At 32.9% G+C, this 22,108-nt stretch overlaps 1 protein-coding gene across 3 annotated transcripts; it reads right to left on the bottom strand.

The window, feature by feature from the left end:
- Positions 1-2,410: 2,410 nt before the first annotated feature.
- On the bottom strand, positions 2,411-20,890 carry LOC140443855 (uncharacterized). Of its 3 annotated transcripts, none has more exons than XM_072535336.1 (2): positions 20,507-20,890; positions 2,411-9,470 (listed from the first exon to the last, which is right to left on the bottom strand). In XM_072535336.1, the coding sequence occupies exons 1-2, from the start codon at positions 20,787-20,789 to the stop codon at positions 6,157-6,159; spliced, it is 3,597 nt and encodes a 1,198-aa protein (XP_072391437.1). In that variant the 5' UTR covers positions 20,790-20,890; the 3' UTR covers positions 2,411-6,156. The 3 variants fall into 3 exon arrangements, with proteins under 3 accessions (XP_072391437.1, XP_072391439.1, XP_072391438.1); XM_072535338.1 differs by lacking the exon at positions 20,507-20,890 and adding an exon at positions 15,259-15,482; XM_072535337.1 differs by lacking the exon at positions 20,507-20,890 and adding an exon at positions 10,138-10,265.
- Between the last annotated feature and the right edge of the window lie 1,218 nt (positions 20,891-22,108).

Genomic DNA, 22,108 nt, shown 5'->3' with positions numbered 1-22,108 from the left:
ATAAATGAATAAAAAATAAAATGTTTAAGCAGACAAGGTAAGACCCACAAATTGGTAACATCGTCTATTAAACTGGAATGAATTAATAAATAAACCAATAAATAAACATTACTTACATGCCGGTACTCTATTAATTGATGGTTGAAAGAACATGGTTCAAACTATCTTGGATTGTTGATTGGAGAACTCAGGTCAACTATTGTAATTGTTTAACAGTAAACTGGGAAGTTCTTGAGGAGACAGATTTTATCCAATGAAGTAGAGATAGGTGGAATGTATTGTTTGTTTTATGAAAGTAATGTTCTATACCATTAATTTCTTTAAAGTTATTTAAGTTTATTCTGGAGATATATTTATGAAATGTATATTTCATAAATATATCTCCAGAATAAACTTAAATAACTTAATTAATTATTAAATAAATTAATTATTAATAGAGTACCGGCATGTAAGTAATGTTTATTTATTGGTTTATTTATTAATTCATTACAGTTTAATAGACGATGTTACCAATTTGTGGGTCTTACCTTGTCTGCTTAAACATTTTATTTTTTATTCATTTATAAAACCACAGACATGTAATATTGGCATAGTTACTGTAATTCATATAATTTATATCACCTACCTATGTTTTTTATCTTTATTAGACAACACCCTAATATGGGATTATTATTTTCAGCATTTTAACTTTGTATCGTGACCTGAAGATGCTTTGCATATTATAGAAAGCGAAACCGGTCGTCCGATTAGTTAAATTAAATTGATTGTGAGTAAGTCTAACTTATTATTTCTTTTACCTTTTGAAATGGACTCACACAAGCAACACATTCATGATTTAAAACTCTATTACTGTAAAGGAGACACTTGTATAATAATTATCCGTATACAGTTCTCTACCAGAATCCAGAAGATCGTCCATTAGAGCAAACACTACATTTGAAGATGCTTGACCGCCATTTTCGGTATCCGCTCCACAATAAACTTGTACAGTTTTATACCGAACTTGTGCCTTTTATTTTTTATGTATTGCATAAATCGTACTCTACTACGAAATGGTACCATGGTCTCGTCAATGCACTTTTTTTACCAGGCGTTAACACTTTTTTAAAATTACTGTAAGGAGGGGTATAATTTTGCGAAGTCTGTTGTCTGCAAAAGCATTATTATTATTATCGCTAAAATGCCACTTACTTAGCAATAACCCAAAACAGTTCCTCGACATGAGACGGTTGATTTCATTTTGATATAATAATGATTTTTTCCAATACGATCGTATAGTAGGCAACTTACACAAGCCCATCCATAACGTCAATGTTAAAATCGCAATTGTATGAAATCATCAAACGACACAAACAAGATCATATTCAATATAAATTTGACAAAGTGCTGCAAGAATGTGGACATGTTTCTTTAAAATTTCCGTCATATCATCCAGTGTGTTAGAATTCTGATGCATGGTGTATGTCTCAAGTTCCACAGAGATGCCGGCCTTCTCACTTCCTGTAGCCGAGTTCCCTCTCCTCGAGAGAGGCACAAGAATGCCGGCCGTGTCGACTCTTCTTACTGCCCGTCGCTTCGTGCACTACCTTTCGCTAACAGTATTTTCGATAGTTACTATTTGCATAAGGTTTCTGGTGACTAAGCGCTATCGCAGCTCGACCATTATCGGAAAAGCAATTATAAGTCCCCGTCGGGGCTTTTATTCACTCTTTACCGTGACAGGTCCCAAAGAACGCTGTGGTCAGTTCGACACAATTTAAAATAGTTCTAAGACCAATGTCTTTCTATTTCAAAAAGTCATATTCTACTGCCAGGGAGCGTTCGTAGTCGACACGCCGGTTCTCGTGATCTGTAAATTTAACTTCTAAATTGGATGAAGTCTTCTCGTATTCGACGATATCAGGTTATTGGATAAATAATAAAACTCAAAGTAGCGTAGTAGAACACCAGGCCAACAAGGTCTAGCGGGGCTAGTAGTATATGACGACTGGATCCCGATCGGAAGATGTGCTGCTCTTTTATACACTTAATGTTTGAGAATTTGCAGCAATCTTCCGCCGAGAGGCCAATGACAGCGTAGTTAATAGCGCTGTGATTGGCCGGCAAAGTAACAATCTTTGTCGTGATTGGTTACCTTGCGACAGTAATAACTAAAGAATTAAGGATTGATTTAAATAATTCTAGTGACGACGACAGTGCATCTGATTATGAAAGTGAATAATATAATTTAACATTACGATGTACCTATGTCAATATAAGTTTTCCAAACTGTCCTGTATGTATGTATTATTTTTTTAGTTTATTACAATCATTTCATATATTCTTCTATTTAACTTTGTGACGTTTAAGTGAGTAATAATATAAATAATAAAGGTTTTAAAGTTAAAACAATCTTTGTAATTAATATTTATTATTACTATAATCTATAATACCTATCTATGGTTTCGCATACAGACAATATATGTATGTGATATATTATAATAATTTGTATTAAAATGTAGTACAATATTACCAAAAATATAATCTAATATCATTGTTTAATAAATTGTGTGTACCTATCTTTAACAATTTGATTTAAATTATAAATATTTTTTGGAACGGCACTGCTTTGTTTGGTGAGGCTTTACTGTTCCTAGAAATTTCCGCCACGACAGTTGAAACATACTCTAGCTATGGTAGATTACGAGAAGGGATTTGACTCCATAGAAATTTGCCATCCAATGGTTTCAACAGAATGGCGCAACACACCATACAACTATACACTCCTTAGCCGCTAGCCCTACTTCACGAGCATTTTGAAAACAGAATTATTTCACGTGGAACAGACATCGAGTACTCAGCTTAGTTAAGGTTTGTTAGAACAGTAACTTACGCCATTTTTGGGTGAGTCGGTTTGTTAGATTAGTTTGCATACATATATTCTGTCGCGCTCAAATCAAAACAAGTTTAGAAATTAGTTTCACGTTTGTTCTCTTACAGGTTGTACTTTTAGAAAAATGAATTCTCGCAAACTTAACGCAATAATTTTATTACTTCAAGAAGAGGAGAAAGAAGAAGAGTTGGTAATGTCAAATCTAAATAAAAGAAATAAAAATATAAACGAAATTTTTTCATGTTATAATACAGAAGGTGCTTTTAAATTACAGCCGAAAGAAGATTGTTTTAAAACGAGGAAAAATTTCTAGAATATTTTAGACTTTCCAGGAATTTATTTGGAACTGTCTTACAATTTATCAGGGATGATATTATTAAAAAAATCATACAACAGAAAACAACATCAACTTGCAGAAAAAGCATCCCTTTGAGATAAGTTTTCTTTATTTAGAGAAAATATAAAAATACACGTGTTTAAGAACAACAAATAAGACTGCTTAAAAATATAAAGTAAATAAGTATACTGCAACAAACTTGAGTTTAGGAATATGACTCATACCTCGACGATGCGCAATGAATCGTGTTTACTAGTGTTACCATGGAAACGACCAGTGTGCTGCTTGGCAGTGCCGTAGTCTGAGTAGTACGGACGTATCAGTACGTATCGCAGAGAGTATTTGACTTGTCTTCTTGATTTGATTTTGTTGGATATTTTATTATTTTTTTCTAGATTAGTGCTTAATATAATAGTAGTGCTTGGTAGTAGTAATTAGTGTATTATAAAGTAATTTAGTGTGTTTAGATCAATTAATAATAACAGTTATTTAACAATGTGGTTCCTAAAAAGATAAGAACAAAATTAATTCATCATACTTTTGAAAAGATACTCCTCAAATCATCTGGAACAAATTGTAGGTGGTGAATAACCGAAGACAATAGGTGTGTCCTAATGGAAAGTTATGATATTCGTTTAAAACGAATAGAATATTTAAAACAGCTAATTCAATTTCAATCTCATGGTACATCCATAATTTATACCGACGAAACAAATATACATAGCAACACATACCAATGGGCAGATCAAAGTGGAAAAACTTTAAAGAAACCGATTTCTAAGGGCAAAAGGCAGATTATTGTTCATACTGGAGCAGAGACTGGATTTGTACCTAACGCTGTGTTAATTTTTAAATCAGGTGCGTGTTTATAATTAAAAAATAAATTTTAATAATAATAACAGTAATGTAAGCCATAATTACTTTTAAAGTTTCATAATACATCAAATTCTATTGTTGAGAAAAAATTCATAAAAAGCTTATTAACGACTGTATATGAAACTAAGAACGAGGCAAAGGTCGTTCGGCAAAAACTTTTTGATAAACATAATAATATACAATGATACAATTCGGTTCTGGAAGTTAATAATGCATTCTATCATAATGTGCTAATAGAAAAAAATGTGACGTCTGCTAGGCGAAGGGATATTATGGTAAAGTGGTTACAGGAAAATAGTATTCTTTTTCAAAAAACACTAACCTACCACTAAATTATACAAGCCCATAATGTACTTTGCTTGCCTCCCTATTATCCGGAGTTAAACCCTATCGAAAAAATATGGGATTTGGTAAAAGGTAGAGTGCCAACTGATTCATCCGAAGAAAGTCTTGCTGAGGATGAAGATAGTGATTCAAATTCAGGAATAGAGATCTTAGAATCATGCGAGGAATCATAAATAAGGCATTCTTGTTTAGATAAATAATAAATACATATATTATTTAATTAGTTAAAATAAACTACTTAATTATTTTTTTGTAACGTTGAAACCTCTCCTTCGTGATAATTTAATAAATTGTAAGTATTGAGGAATTTGTTATTTATTAAAGTATTTCTAATATTTTACTGATTATTTTATTGAGTGTAACTGACTATAAACTTCATAATGATTCCGCCCACCGGCGCTAAACACTACGTCACAATCCCAAACTTAAATTTGTTGCACTCTGTTCTGTAATCTTACATTTCTAAATTGCTATTACATGATTCTTACGAAAATACATACGAATGCAAGCGTTGAGGTCATATATTGATTTCCAAACAGTTTTCGTCAAAAGCATGTTATACAAGGAGCAAATTCCATCAACGTACACTGCTATCGCTCTGCAGAGCGCGAAAGTAAGCATTACCTAACAAACCGTTATCATAGAGAACCCTTCCTTTAATTTTGACGAACGTGCGCGGCGTTTGACTGACTGTGAGTTATGCGTCGCTCACTGTTCTAAAAAACCGAAGCTTAACTCACCTGATCTGACTCATACATTTGGTTTAAGCTGAAGGAACCTGTAATTTAAGTCAGAAGTTCCGCCAGCTGATATTGGAGAAGTACGACAAAAGATAATAACCTCTTTTCAACAAATGCAGCAACCAATCCCAATAAATATGTTGGATAATCTGCAAAATCGTTATGAAGTTTGTTTGCCTTGGAATGGTGTACATTTTGAACATTCCAATTATGTAAATTAAAAAATAAATACAATGTTCACTTAAACTTTTTGGCGGAATTATAATATTACTAAGGTTTTTATACACTATGTGTACGTCTGTGTTCAACACATATGTCATTGTCACTAAATCGTTTATGACAAATATCACATTCAAAAGGCTGACTTAGTTTTTCTCTTGTGTGGGAATGTTTAAGATTGGGAATGTTTAAGATGTTTGCTCAGGTTTAATTTGTTTGTAAATTTCTTAAAACAAACAACAAACTGAAATGTTTTTTCTCCAGTGTGCGTTACTACGTGTGCCTGAAATCCAGTGTTATCTGTAAACTGTTTAAGACAATATTCACACTTTATAAGTTTTTCGACGGTGTGCAATCTCATGTGTTTGTTGAACGGATTATTTGATATAAATTCCTTTTGGCACAAATCACATTTATAGGGTGTTTCTCCAGAATGTATGCGCTCATGGTCTGTTAGTGTGTCTTTTGTAGAAAATCTCTTGAAACATATAATGCATTTAAAGAGCATATTACGGTCAGTGTGGGTATACAGATGTTTGTTCAGGCTTGATTTGATTGCAATTTATAAGGTTTTCGCCGATGTGTAATCTCATATGTTTCTTGAAGGTATTCTTTGATCTAAATTCCTTTTGGCACAAATCACATTTATAGGGTGTTTCTCCAGAATATATACGCGCATGATCCGTTAGTGTTTTTTTTGTAGAAAATATGTTTAAACATATAATGCATTTAAAGTGTTTTATTCAAGTGCGTGAGTCTATGACGTTTTAAATTTTTTTGTATTGAGAACTGTTTAAAACACCACACTCAAATGGTCTTTCTCCAGTGTGTATTACTACATGCCTCTGAAGTTGTGTGTTATCTGTAAACTGTTTGGGACAATAATCACACTTTATAAGTTTTTCGCCGGTGTGCAATCTGATGTGTTTGTTGAACGGATTCTTTGATCTAAATTCCTTTTGGCACAAATCACATTTATAAGGTTTTTCTCCAGAATGTATGCGCTCATGGTCTGTTAGTGTGTCTTTTGTAGAAAATTTCTTTAAACATATATTGCACTGAAAGCGCTTATGACTGTCAGTGTGGGTATGCAGATGTTTGTTCAGGATTGGTTTGGTTGCAAACTTCTTGAAACAAACACTACACTCAAATGGTCTTTCTCCAGTGTGTCTTACTACGTGATTCTGAAGTTGTGTGTTACATGTAAACTGTTCGGGACAATAATCACACTTTATAAGGTTTTCACCAGTGTGTAATCTCATATGTTTGTTAAAGGGATACTTTGACCTAAATTCCTTTTGGCACACATCACATTTATAAGGTTTTTCTCCAGAATGTATGCGCTCATGGTCTGTTAGTGTGCCTTTTGTAGAAAATCTCTTTAAACATATAATGCATTTAAAAAGCATATTACGGTCAGTGTGGGTATGCAGATGTTTGTCCAGGGTTGATTTCATTGCAAACTTCTTGAAACAAACACCACACTCAAATGGTCTTTCTCCAGTGTGTATTACTACGTGCCTCTGAAGTTGTGTGTTACATGTAAACTGTTTTTGGCAATAATTACACTTTATAAGGTTTTCGCCGGTGTGCAATCTCATATGTTTGTTGAAGTGCGACTTTGATATAAATTCCTTATGGCACAAATCACATTTATAGGGTTTTTCTCCAGAATGTATGCGCTCATGATCTGTTAGTGTTCTTTTTGTAGAAAATACCTTTAAACATATAATGCATTTAAAGTGTTTTATTCCAAAGTGCGTGAGTCTATGACTTGTTAAATTTTTTTTTTTTGAGAAATGTTTAAAACAAATAACACACTGAAATGGTTTTTCTCCAGTGTGCGTTACTACGTGTGCCTGAAATCCAGTGTTATCTGTAAACTGTTTGGGACAATATTCACACTTTATAAGTTTTTCGCCAGTGTGCAATCTCATGTGTTTGTTGAACGGATTCTTTGATCTAAATTCATGTTGGCACAAATCACATTTATAAGGTTTTTCTCCAGAATGTATGCGCTCATGGTCTGTTAGTGTGTCTTTTGTAGAAAATTTCTTTAAACATATATTGCACTGAAAGCGCTTATGACTGTCAGTGTGGGTATGCAGATGTTTGTTCAGGATTGGTTTGGTTGCAAACTTCTTGAAACAAACACTACACTCAAATGGTCTTTCTCCAGTGTGTCTTACTACGTGATTCTGAAGTTGTGTGTTACATGTAAACTGTTCGGGACAATAATCACACTTTATAAGGTTTTCACCAGTGTGTAATCTCATATGTTTGTTAAAGGGATACTTTGACCTAAATTCCTTTTGGCACACATCACATTTATAAGGTTTTTCTCCAGAATGTATGCGCTCATGGTCTGTTAGTGTGCCTTTTGTAGAAAATCTCTTTAAACATATAATGCATTTAAAAAGCATATTACGGTCAGTGTGGGTATGCAGATGTTTGTCCAGGGTTGATTTCATTGCAAACTTCTTGAAACAAACACCACACTCAAATGGTCTTTCTCCAGTGTGTATTACTACGTGCCTCTGAAGTTGTGTGTTACATGTAAACTGTTTGGGACAATAATTACACTTTATAAGGTTTTCGCCGGTGTGCAATCTCATATGTTTGTTGAAGTGCGACTTTGATATAAATTCCTTATGGCACAAATCACATTTATAGGGCTTTTCTCCAGAATGTATGCGCTCATGGTCTGTTAGTGTGTCTTTTGTAGAAAATCTCTTTAAACATATAGTGCATTTAAAGTGTTTTATTCCTAAATGCGTGAGTGTATGACGGTTTAAATTGCTTTGTATTGAGAACTGTTTAAAACAAATTTTGCATTGGAACGATTTTACTATTGAAATATTAGAAAAATGGTCTAATGTAACATGTTGTAAAGATTTTTCTTCAGCATTTAAAGGCGTATTTTTCATTGATTGATCGATTTCTATGGGCATATTAGAATAACTATCAGGTGAGTTATTCTCTAAAGGTTTCCCTCTTATATGTGTATGTCTATGAACAATACAATGATAATTGTGAAAAAACTGTTTACAACAAATATCACACTCGAAGGGTTTTTCTCCAGTGTGCCTAAGTAAATGATTTATTAGGCTATCTTTAAGCGTGAATTTTATAAAACATATATTACATCTTAATGGTTGTTCTCCAGTGCGTTTCTGTATGCGTTTCTTAAATCTAGCTAAATCTGCATGCCTACATATATGACGTTTTAGACTGGTTATTAATAAGAACTGCTTAGAGCAAATTCTGCATTGAAAAGGTTTATCTTTTAATGTACCATGTGCAAAGCCATATTGTATACTTTTTTCTATAAGATGATTATCAAATTTGATTTGTTTCACAGTGTTTTCTTTATCATTTAAAAGTGTACTACATGTTAATTTATTGTTATCTGTCGATATATTTGAACTGTTTTCAGACATGATCGATTGTAAAGTCTTATCTTCATCATGATGGAATTCTTGTTGAGTAGATTGATCAGTTTCTGTTAAAATACTAGAACCATTATTGTATGGGATATGTTGCAAAAAATTTTCTTCGGTTTTGCTCTTCTTTTGAGAAAACTGTTTGGATCTGTAATGATACTTTATAAAATTTGCTCCAGTGTGCAATTTCATATGTCTCTTTAAGGTTAATTCTCCCTTGAAGTTCTTGAAGCAAATACCACATCTGAAGGATTTCTCTTTTATATGTGTACGTCTATGTACAAGACACTGGAAATTTTGGGTGAAACTTTTATGACAAATATCACACTCAAAAGGATTTTCTTGAGCATGCCTAACTAAATGTTTTCTCAAGCTACTTTTGAGAGTAAATTTCATAGAACATACATTACATGTAAATGACTTCTCACTGGACAAATTTGTTTTTATGTTTTTGTTTTTAGCAATAATCTGTTTTTCGTCAGTATGTATAGTCATATTTTGAATTAATTGATTATTTTCAACAAACTTTTTTGTTGAACTATTAGCACTTTTATATTGGCGTTGGAGTGATTTGCCTGTTGGATGTTGCAATATATACCTGTCTATATTACCTTTCTGAACAACTGAAGGAGGAAAACCTAAAACATAATTAATTATTACTTATTTAGCATATTAGGTACATGGACAACATAAGTATAAATGATTATAAAGTATTACAAACAAAAATATAAATATATATTATAACATAATTAATAATTTTTAATAATATTAAAAAATAAATATGAAAATATTTTGTGGGGTTAAAGTATATGAGTTAACATACAGTTTGTTAATTTTTCAATTAGATGTAGCATTTACTTTACACTTAAATGGCTTTTCACCTATATTCAATCGCATATGTAAGTTTAATGCACTATTAAGCTTGAACTGCTTGGGATATAATTCGCATTTGAAAAGCTGTTTTCTAGAATGTAATTTCATATGTTCGTTTAAAAAAATTTACTTTAAAATCATTCATACAAATTTCTCACTTATAAAGACTTTCGCCTGTGCGTATGCGATTATGATAAATTAGACATTTCTTTGTAGATAATCTTTTTAAGCACAAGTCAAATTTAAAAAGTTTTAATTTATATAATTTTTCAGCACGGTTAAATTTGAGACATGTAATTTGTGCTATTTCTATGACTTGTTTGAAAAGAAGTTTCATTTTTTAACATTGTTGGGGTAAATCGCTTGTTTGGATAAATCGCTCGCGTAAAACTGATACACTAGTAGACTTTATTGTTATTAAAAGAAACTTACAAAAATCTCGTTACAAAACTATTTTCACGCTCAACATTAAATCTGTTTCTAACTTCATTCATTTCTTCTTTTTTTCATCTGCTGTCACTTCTCAACTAAAGGTGTGGACAACTGCACCTACTTTCACGGCAACTGCACTTATGTTTTAATTCTCCGTAACATACCGGCCGCCTTGAAACGTGTTAATACTTTCAACTATGTCCTGTGCTTCAGTCGGTAATATACAAAGTTTTGATACGGGTCGTTTAAACATTTTATTGTTTATGCGGACTGTTACCACTCGCACTACTCCATCAGTTCCTGGATGAACTTGTTCGATCTTAGCCATTGGCCAACTTAGAGTTGGAGTCTGTTCATCTATCACTAGCACAATATCTCCTGGTTGGATGGTTCTCTCGGAATGTTGTTTCCACTTGCTTCTGATTTGTAGTTCAGCAAGATATTCTCTCTTCCATCTTCTCCAAAAATGCTAGAGAATTTTTTGTAATCGCTCGAAACGCTTGAGACGATTTTCTGGTATCTGACTGACATCTCTGTCTGGCAGCGAAACTAAACTTCTTCCCAGAAGAAGGTGAGCGGGAGTCAAAGGATTTAACTGATCAGGAGAGGATGTTATAGGGCATAAAGGACGTGAATTAAGAATTGATTCGACTTGAACCAGTACTGTGTGAAATTCTTCTAGATTTAAATGTGCTTCTCCCACAACCCTCTTAAAATGAAATTTAAAACTCTTAACCCCGGCTTCCCAGATCCCTCCGAAATTTGGCGCTCTGGAAGGTATGAAATGCCAATCTATTCCTTGCTCGGTGAAGTAACTATTGAATTCTTCCGATATCGCTTGATTTTTGAGAAAGTTATTAAGACTTTGTAGTCTAAAAGCAGCTAGAAAACAAGCAGTGGTTAGATCAGATGTAACCTCTAGGTGCACAGCCTTTGTCGACAAACATACAAATATACATACATAGCTTTTTATTAATTTAGAACCTCTAGTCAATCGATCTTTTAACAAAAACGGACCAGCGAAATCCGTTCCTATATTAATGAAAGGTAAATATTGTGTTATTCGTGTAGCTGGTAATTCTCCCATAATGTAATTACCAGGTATAGGTTTTGCTCTAATGTATGAGATACAGTTTCTGACAATTCCCTTGCAAATATTACGTCCAGATATCGGCCAAAACCTTTCTCGAATCGAAGCCAACAACATAGTTGGCCCACAATGCATCAATCGTTGATGCTCAGATTTTAAAATTAAACGTGTTAGTACATGTTTAGGTGACAAAATTATTGGATATTTTTTATCGTATTCGTAGGTTGACTTCTGCAACCGGCCACCCACTCGGATAATACCATTCTCTAAAAATGGGTTCAAAGATAATAAGGTACTATTGCGTTTTAATCTTAAACCCTTACTTAATCTTTCAAAGTCTTCAGGAAAAAACTCCTTTTGTGCCAAGGTTACTAATATGTCGAGTGCGTCTCTTAATTCATTACTAGTAAATAAGCCCACTCTTTTTTCCATATCGCATAAATCTTTCACCTTTAGCCTTAATTGACAATTGAATATAAATCTTGCAATATACGCTGTTACTCGAATAAGTTTATTCAAATTTGAAAAACGTGTGAACAAATTAAAATTATCAATTAATATTGAGTGATGAGCAGTAGCCTTTTGCTCTGGTAAGCCTTCAAAATTTAGGATTTTACTAGATATAAATTCTTTTAGATCATTTGTAGTTAGCCAACCAGGACCATTCCACCACAAATTTGACATAAGTATCTCATCAACGCTCATACCCCTAGAGACGAGATCCGCGGGATTTTGATCAGTCGCTACATAATACCAATCACTCACATCTGTTAGTTGTTGAATTTCATTTACACGATTTGCTACAAATAATTTCCACTTACTAGCTGGACCTTTTATCCACGACAATGCTATCTGTGAATCCGAATAAAAATAGCACTTATCAAACTTAATTTGTAAATCCTTTATTGTTCTCTGTGCCAGCTGTGCTAATATAGCTTGGTACGCTTTAAATACTGGCAAGGAATATTTTATGGAATCAGATTCAGAGTCCCATAATATCCCTAATGTCTTGTCCGTCTCTCCATTGTTTATATTTAAGACACTTGATTCCAAGCTTGTATCTACTTGGAATTTTGTCAATAATCGTCTTTTGTTACACAGCCATTTTCTGAGTTGAAATCCTGCACTCGCTAAAATGGATGTCACTTGTGCTTGTAAAGTCAGTAATTCATGCTCACTATCTGCTCCTTCTAGATAATCATCCATATAGAAAGACCTTTTTATCGATTCACTCGCTTTAGGATTACTTTTTTCATGTTCACTTGCTAATTGTGTTAGACAGCGTACAGCTAAATACGGAGCTGAAGCCGTACCGTACGTCACTGTGTTCAGCTGATAACATTTTAAGTCATCGGCTGCGTTTTGTCTCCAAAATATTCTCTGTAGTTTACGTTGTTCGGGAGATACGTGAATCATTCGATACATCTTTGATATGTCTGCAGTCATAACAAATCGATACTTTCGAAACCGGAGAACTACTGAAAAAAGATCATCTTGCAAGGTCGGTCCCACACATTGTACCTCATTAAGAGACAGACCGGATTCCGATTTCAATGAAGCATCAAATACTACTCGAACACGTGTAGTTTTACTTGTTTCGCGAACAACTGCATGATGAGGCATATAGTAAGCTAATTGTTGCTCTCCTTCTTCATCAATCGCACTCATATGTCCCGATTGTAAGTACTCTTGCATAAACATATCATAATCGCGTTTTAGCTCGGGATTTTTTAAGAGCCTACTTTCTTGTGAAAAATATCTTTGTAAAGCACTCTTACGTGAATCACCTAGATCTGTTAAATTTTCCTTAAATGGAATCGATACAATGAATTTATTGTCCGCTGATCGCTTGAATGTATTTTTGAAATAAGTTTCGCAATATGCTCTTCTTCTGAAAGAATCGTTTTTACACTAGAATGAACATCTTCTATTTCCCAGAATTTCAACAATATTTTATCAATAGCCTGCTCCTGGCTCAACTCGCTGGAAAAATTGCTAGCATGCTTTTCTACCTGGCTAGAAGTTGAGCTTATCACGCCGCCCAAGATCCATCCTAATTTTGTCTCTTGTAGAACAACTTTGCTATCTTCTAATTGAATTCTGTCCAATTGTAATATTTCCCAAAATACAGATGATCCTATTAACAGATCAATTTCTCTCGCTCGATTGTAAGTATGGTCAGCCAATTTAATATCGTTTGATATTTTCAAAATGTTTTTATTAAATGAGGTGGTAGGTAGCTTGTCGGTAATATTTTCTAACACTAAACAATCAATAACTGAATTGAAATCGCTTGTACAAGAAGATATATTTAGCTTCACTCGATTATTTAACTTGGATATCGCTTGCCCTACTCCTATTATTTTAAAATTAACCGACTCCATACTTATATTTAATTTTTCACAAAATCTCCTTGTTACAAAGTTGCTTTGTGATCCATTGTCTAACAGAGCCCTACACTCATGTACATTGCCTTGGCTGTCTTTAATATTGACCAAGGCTGTTGACAGAAGCACTTGTGATGTCATAATTTTCTCGTTAAAACAAGTATGACTACTTTTTACTTGTGTATTGTTATGATTTTCACATGTACTTTGTAATGTTCGATTGTCATTGTTAATAGTTCTACAATTATCGCTAGATTGTTTATGATTATTATTTTCCTTTTTGTTATCGCTAGATGCCCTAGTATCCCTAGAACTATCGACATGTAGAAGACTGTTATGTCGACCTCCGCAAGCTTTACAACCTGAATGCCTACAACTCATAATGTCATGTCCTGGTCTCAAAAAATTCTTACATAGATTTAATTTATGAATCTCAGGTAACCGCATAGCTGAGGATAAGTTTAAAAACTGTTCACATCGAAAAATAGTATGTTTTCCTTTACAAAAATAACAAGTTACCGCACCTGATCCCGCTTGATAAGTACTTACAAATGCATTCCTCTTATTGTTATTGAATTTGTTATTAAAACCTTTAAATTGAACTTTTTCTTTTGTATTATCATGAACTACATTTGAAACTTCAAGCTTCTCTAATAATTCACATCTTTGTTTTAAAAATTTATTAAAATCAATCATTGTCGGCAAATCGCCCTCAATTCTAAATAGTTTCCATTCTCTACGAGTATATTTATCTAACTTGTTAGTAAACAAATAAATCAATAACCTATCCCACATGTTTACATTCTCTCCTAAAACTTGCAATGCTCGCAAATTCTTAGTGAAGCTATCATAAAATGATCTCAAACTTACATGACTTTCTTTTTGTACAACAGGATATTCAAATAATTCTTTTATATGACTATGGATTAATAAACTCGTTTGATCATACCTATCTTTTAACAAATCCCAGGCTATTATATAATTATTCTCGGAAACTGAAATTGATTCTATAATCCCTAATGCTTCATCACTCAAACATGATCGTAAATAATAAATTTTTTGAATATTAGACAATGTACTGTTATCGTCAACTAAGGCTTTAAATGAATCTCTGAACTCTATCCATTGTTGAAAACTGCCACTGAATTTTAGCAATTTTATCGCGGGCAAATCGACAGTCTTGAGCGATTTTGTTGAATCGGAGCATCGCATAAATTATAACCTGAAGAGACTGCACTATTGCTAGTATAAAATTTATCCAGTTTTGACTTCATATTACTTATTAGTGCAAAGTATAATTTTTCAAAGCATTCCCTCTCGCCCTCGTGCTCCTGTAATTCAGATTCCGCCGTTTCAGTTAATTCTATTGCTTCTTGCTTAATATTAAATTCTGCGTATAAACCTTCGACTTTGTCTAACCTTATTTCTAATTCTTTGGCGGTTCTATCGTCTAAATTCGCCGAAAGATTCTCGAAAAACTTACTCTGCCTAGACAGTTGACCTTTTAATATGCCCCTTTCCCTTATTAATCTGTTAATTTCAGAATTCATCTTAGTACTAGTTCAACTCAAATAAAACTCAATTCGAAATATAGGAAATGTATGGTAACGGTAAATTAAATGGAAATTATAAGGAAAAACTCACCTTTGTTGAGGTTAATTTACACGTGTTTCTAATCGCTTGCACTGGTTTTTCTCACTATTCGTCTCGTTGGACCAAAAAATGTTGGGGTAAATCGCTTGTTTGGATAAATCGCTTGCGTAAAACTGATACACTAGTAGACTTTATTGTTATTAAAAGAAACTTACAAAAATCTGGTTACAAAACTATTTTCACGCTCAACATTAAATCTGTTTCTAACTTCATTCATTACTTCTTTTTTCATCTGCTGTCACTTCTTAACTAAAGGTGTGGACAACTGCACCTACTCTCACGGCAACTGCACTTATGTTTTAATTCTCCGTAACAAACATATTTGTAGTTTTCTCAGTTAAAATTGTTCAGAGCTATTAGCACAAATAGTATGTTTTTCGTTGGTATTTATAATCATGTGTTGAATTAAGGCTGTTTTAGCAGTTCAAGCATACTGCGATTTGAAATGGGCGTATCACTTACTTTTCTACACTGCTTACGCGAGACCATCTTTACTCAGTGCCGCCGGCCGACGGGTAGTTTAATGACAACAAATACATTATTCTCCATTCAAATTAGTTTTAACACGAACTAACTGACCGTACGCTCATGAGATTTGACGTCACGAAGGCGATAACGATGAAACTAAGCCCAATGACGAGTAACACGTTTCACTATTAGATTTCAGTACTTTTTAGCAATTTTCTTTAAAGTTGGAACACGCTTTACTCGATTATTACTGGACACAGAAATGTGAAACAAAAATCAACGATTACAGAAAAAAAACTCTTTCGAGTGATGGGCGTAAAAAGTTTGGTTATAAGAGAACGTTAAACAGTATATTCCAATTTTTCAACAGAAATTTCAAAAAAATAAAAAAAGTAAAACCATCAGTTTAAAGGCAACATAATTTCGAATAACGTGTCCAAATTTCGAGACATTTTATCGGTAAATAACAGAGAAAACACTGTCCCTAGGTTTTGGTGCACCGATAAAACAGCCTTAACTGATTATTTTCAATAAACCATATTGAACGGATTTTGCATTTGAATTATTGAAAAAGTTTTTTTTTTCAACATCTAAAAACACATGTTCAGCTGACTGATCGTTTTTTATTGAACTATCGGGGAAGAACCAAAACATGTTCCTTGCGATTTAAATATTTTTTTATTTATAACTAATTGGTTAGGTTATGGAAAACAGTTTATTAATCTGTGCTCAGCAAATTAAGTAATTTATTAATAAAGTGGGTTTTTATTTTAAAACAGTTTTCAAAATATTGCAACTATAAGAATGACAAACCTATTTTTTGAAATATGGCTATACCAAATAACTGTTTCTAATATTTTTTGTATTAAATTCTCCACCAATGTTTTAATATTTTGTTTAATGGTTCACATGTAGTTTTTATAAAATGCCTATGAGATAACGAGACAAATACAAAGCACAAAAATATACACAAAATCATTATTAACTGACAGAGATTCTAAGTATTATTGCCTTTATACATTAGTATTGTAGCGAGATTAACTAAAACGAGCGGTTCGAATTTATGTGAACATATTTATTTATAACTTTACAGTTCGGTAGTATCTTAACAACTAAACTCACTCCTAAAAACGTTACATATATATAACAAAGTTACTATGTTCTAGAATATTCTGGCGTTATCCCACCTCTAATTCGTCTCATCGAAAGAACCATCGAAGACGGGCGGTATTGAAAAGCCAATTCTTGTGTTCTCTAGATCTTTCCTTCTAAGAATTATGACGTATCGGAGATGGGCTATTTCGTTACAGTATTATTTTTTTAGAGATAAATCATATGGAGTAAAACGGGGCTGTATCTTTTCCAATTATTGATTTGTGTAGAAACATTTCTAACTAAACTCAGGAAGAAGAGATATCAACATTATATGTTAAACATTTTTTCTATTAGGCACTGGTGACATTTTTAAAATGTATGAGAATAAAAATTATTAAATAACAAATACGACGAGTTACACAAACTCAATAAACTGAAATTTTAAATACCCTTTTCATTTTCTTCAAATATTTATTTATGTACTAATATTACACTAATCATATTTCTCCAATGGCGATATAATATCTCTACCCCAGAGGTAAACTATGTCCATTTTCTTACTTTTTCAGGAGAGCAGTTTTAACATTTTTTAAATTTGTAATCAGTAAATACTCAAATATTTCTTATATTTAACCAAGATTAATATATTATTGTTGTGTAGATGTCTCAAAACATTTCTAACTAAACTCAGGAAGAAGAGATATCAACATTGGTGGCAATGAGATAATCAAGCTGCTTAGTGATGGGCTAAACTGTCATTCTGCAATCACAGTTATAACTACTGTGATCATGATTTCTTATTCATTGTGATTTTTACCTGGGATTGTAATTTAACAGAGCAACGAAATAGTTGTATGCATATGTTAAACATTTTTTCTATTAGGCACTGGTGACATTTTTAAAATGTATGAGAATAAAAATCTAATGTGCACTGTGTATTTACCTGATGTTTGCCTAACTAGCTGTTGTCAGTCCCATGGTGTTAAAATGGCCAAATTGGAAAGTTTCTTTTCTTTTTCTCTCGATCAAAGCATGAACACTGTCTGCTTCCATGTGTGTGTGTGCTCTTTCAGTAAAAACTTTTAAGTGATCGTCATTATTTGAAGATATGTATGAAGTATCCAAAAACTAGCACATTGTAATACTTATATTTTTATTTTGTCCATAGCAGTTATCAGTCCAAAGAGTGATGTCCTCTACTTGACTACCTGGAATTGTATTGTCAGCCAATTTCAAAATTGACGAGGCAATTTCATTTGCACCACGGGCCCCTTTTGATTAGTCTCACATACATTGTACATGTACAGAAGAATCGCTGGCATCATATAATGTAAAATTTAATGTCCAAAGCTTCCTTTTGTAGAAACTAATACAACTGTTTGTTAGTGGTGAAGGCAAAGATTTTTGCAAATCACCAGATAGTACTTTGTGTTTTGGTGACTCTATAGCCATTATAAAGTTAAATTGTTTTAAGTTATACCGAGTTTTAGATTCAATTAGGTTAGCATCATGATCAGCCTGTACACTGGTTAGTTCATCTGTAGTAAGACTCTTTTTAATTGAGAGGTGAATGTACTGCATGGACCACAAGTGTCCATTTTGGGTAGTTTAAATAACAACTTGAAGTATTTAATAAAAATATCTGCGTACAACTTTTTTGCTCTCAGCTTTGGATCCACATGTCTTTCATTGCATTCATCAATGTACAGTTTATACATCTTTTCTATTGTAAGTTCTGTACCCAGATAATTTCTCTTGCTCCTTTCTTTGGAATAATGACTCTCATACTTTAGGAAGGAATTGATATGTTGATGTATACTATTTATGGTTTCGGTAGGAGTTTTATTGATTGGCGCGTGTCTACCTCTTTGATCAGCTTTTATTAAACTTCTTGGCTAGATTTTTTTTAAACATATTCACAACTACACTAAATTAGATATACAAAGTGTGTTTAAAAACATAACCTTGCAGACCTTAATCGCTGAGTCTTTACTGTAAGATTGTAGTGTATTATTTTTAGATTTGGTAGAGTTTGTGTCTCTTGTTCTTGATCGAAGAGTAGGTTGGCTGTCGACACATGAGAAGATAAATTTCATCATTTGGAGCATTTCATGGTAACTTTATTATGTTAATTGGAATTACCTGCATCACTGCTTAGGGATAAATCGCCCTTAAGAACATTTTTTGTTATTGCCCCACTAGTCGAAGGAGTAGTAATTCATTTCTCTTTTACCTTTGTTTTTGCTGGTTTACCTATAAGTCTCACATCATTGTCGTCTGATTCTGTGCTTTCACCACTTAGAGGCTCATAGGTTTTATCAATATCCACATCATCATCTCCAAACAAATTATCATCCTACTCAGGATCCATCTGTCAAAAGAGTACACAATACTAAATATTTGAGGTTAGTGAAGTACTAAATCAGTGTTATTAAACAATAGCTTACTTGTAGGTGTTGTTTCATTAGGAATATTATATGTCAGTAATTATTGTAGTATTCTTTTCCCATGAGAGTTCGGATCTAGTTTGCAATTATTAAACAATGGATGTATTGTACAATTTTTAACAATCTAACACTATTGCGAACTCAATAAAATGGTTACAATTATTTTAAATCATGACAATTACACCAGGTACCAGAGTACATAACACTATGCCCGACTGGTAAATAACAGTGCACACATTTAGTAGAGGTAAACAACACCAAGTCCACATGGTATTGTTTACCTCTGACTGGAAGTGGACTTGGTGTTTATTAAAAAGTCAGTAACTTGCCGTAAAATTGTCTCTGGACATAGTATGGTTTATCTCTGTGTAGAGCCAGAAAAGTTATATTTAAAAGAGAAATAATCCCAATTTTGATAAAAATGGGCATAGTGTCCTTTACCTCCGGGGTACAGATATTATCTTTGCTTTTACATTTATCATTACAAAGAGACTTCAGAATACCGCCGATGCGCCGACTACCTTTATCTAGTTCCTTGTTATCCTGTTAGACGTTTCTCATTTCACAACTTTGCGACTGAGACAAGAACATAATATATCACATTTTAGCAATCAATAACTACAGACATAAAATAAGATCGAAATCACAGTCACAGTATATTTTGTTGTTATTCACAGGTAGTGATTGTTATTTTCTAATTACAGCTGTTACACCGCAGGGTAGTGATATTTAGCCCACCTCTAAAGCTGTTATTCAGATTTGTGTGGGTATAATACTACTGGCCAGAAACCTTCTGATCTAGAATATTTGACAGTGCATTCAGATTAAGGTTCAATTTATATCCACTTTCATTTTTACTAAATCTCATTTTCTTTTTTTTTTTTTTAACTGCACTAGCAATATGACCTTTTATGCTACTCTTCATTTCATCCTTTTCTGATTTGACTATTGCCATCTACCATTTTTAATTACCTCACTAATTTTAATGTAATTGAACATTCATATATTTCAAGATTCTGTAATTAATTAGTTTTCAAAATCGTGTGAATAATACATGTAAAGAATTGTGTTTTTAACAACAGAAACAAAACTTATTTTGAACTGGAACAATTTTATTTTTATGGTAAATTCCAATACTATAATAGGTAGTTATAAAAGTAAAATTCTGTAAAAAATAACTTTTTAATGACAATTCTTGGATTATAAGATAAGCTAATTAATTGACTTACCTTTCTCAGTTTCTTCTGCAATTAAGTTGTGACTTTTCACACTGCCAGTAAGTATTGCCTGATAATCTGCACCATTTGGGACATATTTCAGATTATCAGTGGGCTGTTCTGTATATACCTGGTTGGAACTCTTGATTTGGACGTGGTTATCCCCATGAGTGTCTTCAAAATACTTATTGTCCTCAGAATCGTTTTTAAACAAATCTGCAATATCAACTTTCGGTTGATCTTCATATATATCTATTTGTTCGTATTTTATTTTATGTAAATGTTCCAATTCCATTGTGTTTTACTATTATCAAAGAATATAGACGCTTCTATATTCTTTGCTATTATTATTTATTTGGCAGTTAGATTTGATTTGATAGTTGTCTGATTACAGTCAGTCAGCATGTCAGTCAGTACTGCAGTAGTGCCAGTTGCCAGTCCATTAGTACAGAGTTGCCAATTCTATCAAATTTCAAAATATTTAAATGTGTCAATACAGAATATCATATTTTCTCAATGTGAGTAATAAAGATTTTCATATATGATTCAATATTTTAAATTATAATAAAAAACTTAAAATACAACATTAGCAATAGGATTCAAAAATTCAGTTGATCCCGTAAAGTTGGTTGCATACTTAAGAAATTCAATTTTGGCCGTCGGTATCAGAGGCGGAAACACTGGAGACCTGGTATATCAAGTGACTCCAAAACATGGTACCCATCCACTGCACCTGTACAGGGTTCCAGAATGCTGGAATTGGTAGCAAGAAGAAATGGAAAATGTGCAATAAGCCAACTGACACAGTACGACCGGTTTCACAACCACCCTTAGCTTTAGGTGGCTGTGCCGATTTACAATTCCCTGAAAAAAAAATGCGATAACTATAGTGCCATCGCTCGGTTCAAAGTAAGCTACAAGGTGGTGGAGACGTGGAATGCGAAAACATAATAGTTCAGTATCAATATGGGTCTATAAGCGGAACAGGAGCCGTCGAGCAAATGTTTACTCTAAGAGAGACTCCAGCTGAAAGATCAATATAAGAAAGAAACGCATATACTTTCCAGTTTCCATTGCTTCAGAAAAGCTTATGATACAGTTTTATATGAAGCACTAAAGTACCTTGTGATTTCTCTTGCACTTGCCTCATTATAAATATACCTAAATGCAGTCTGGTATTTTGGAGATCGTGGCTTACACGGTGTGTCGCATTTGTGTAGTATTTATATGGAAGTTAAAAATATGTGGCCCGGAAAGCCAAGTAGTGATTTTGGTCCGAAAAAATATTACACCTATATAGTATATTTTTGTCACTTGAAAAAATACAAATTAATGATACATTGTATATTCCCTTTTGTAATATTTATTCAAAAAATATAAAATAAAGTTACTTGAAAAATGTTTAAATACCTACAGACTAAAACAAAAGCAAACGGAAAACATACTTCTAAACATAAGTAGTAGTTCTCAAATTAACATTTACATTATACCCACGCAAATACAATAAAAAAAATTGAAGATAGAACTTCATGTTTTATACAGCTTTTGCTCGGTGTGTAGTAAAGAAGCATTCAACACAATAATGTTTTTTACAGAACATACATTGCCATTTAC

Source organism: Diabrotica undecimpunctata, chromosome 6, assembly GCF_040954645.1.
Source record: "Diabrotica undecimpunctata isolate CICGRU chromosome 6, icDiaUnde3, whole genome shotgun sequence".
NCBI classification, from domain to species: Eukaryota; Metazoa; Arthropoda; class Insecta; order Coleoptera; family Chrysomelidae; genus Diabrotica; species Diabrotica undecimpunctata.
This window is presented reverse-complemented; position numbering and strand designations above follow the sequence as displayed.

What these genes read in the sequence shown, in the direction of transcription:
- LOC140443855 (XM_072535336.1), bottom strand. Translation starts at nt 20,789, where the DNA reads ATGGAATTGGAACATTTACATAAAATAAAATACGAACAAATAGATATA. An exon ending in TGCAGAAGAAACTGAGAAAG is followed by an intron (nt 9,471 to 20,506) that starts GTAAGTCAATTA and finishes ATTATGTTTTAG; the next exon opens with GTTTTCCTCCTTCAGTTGTT.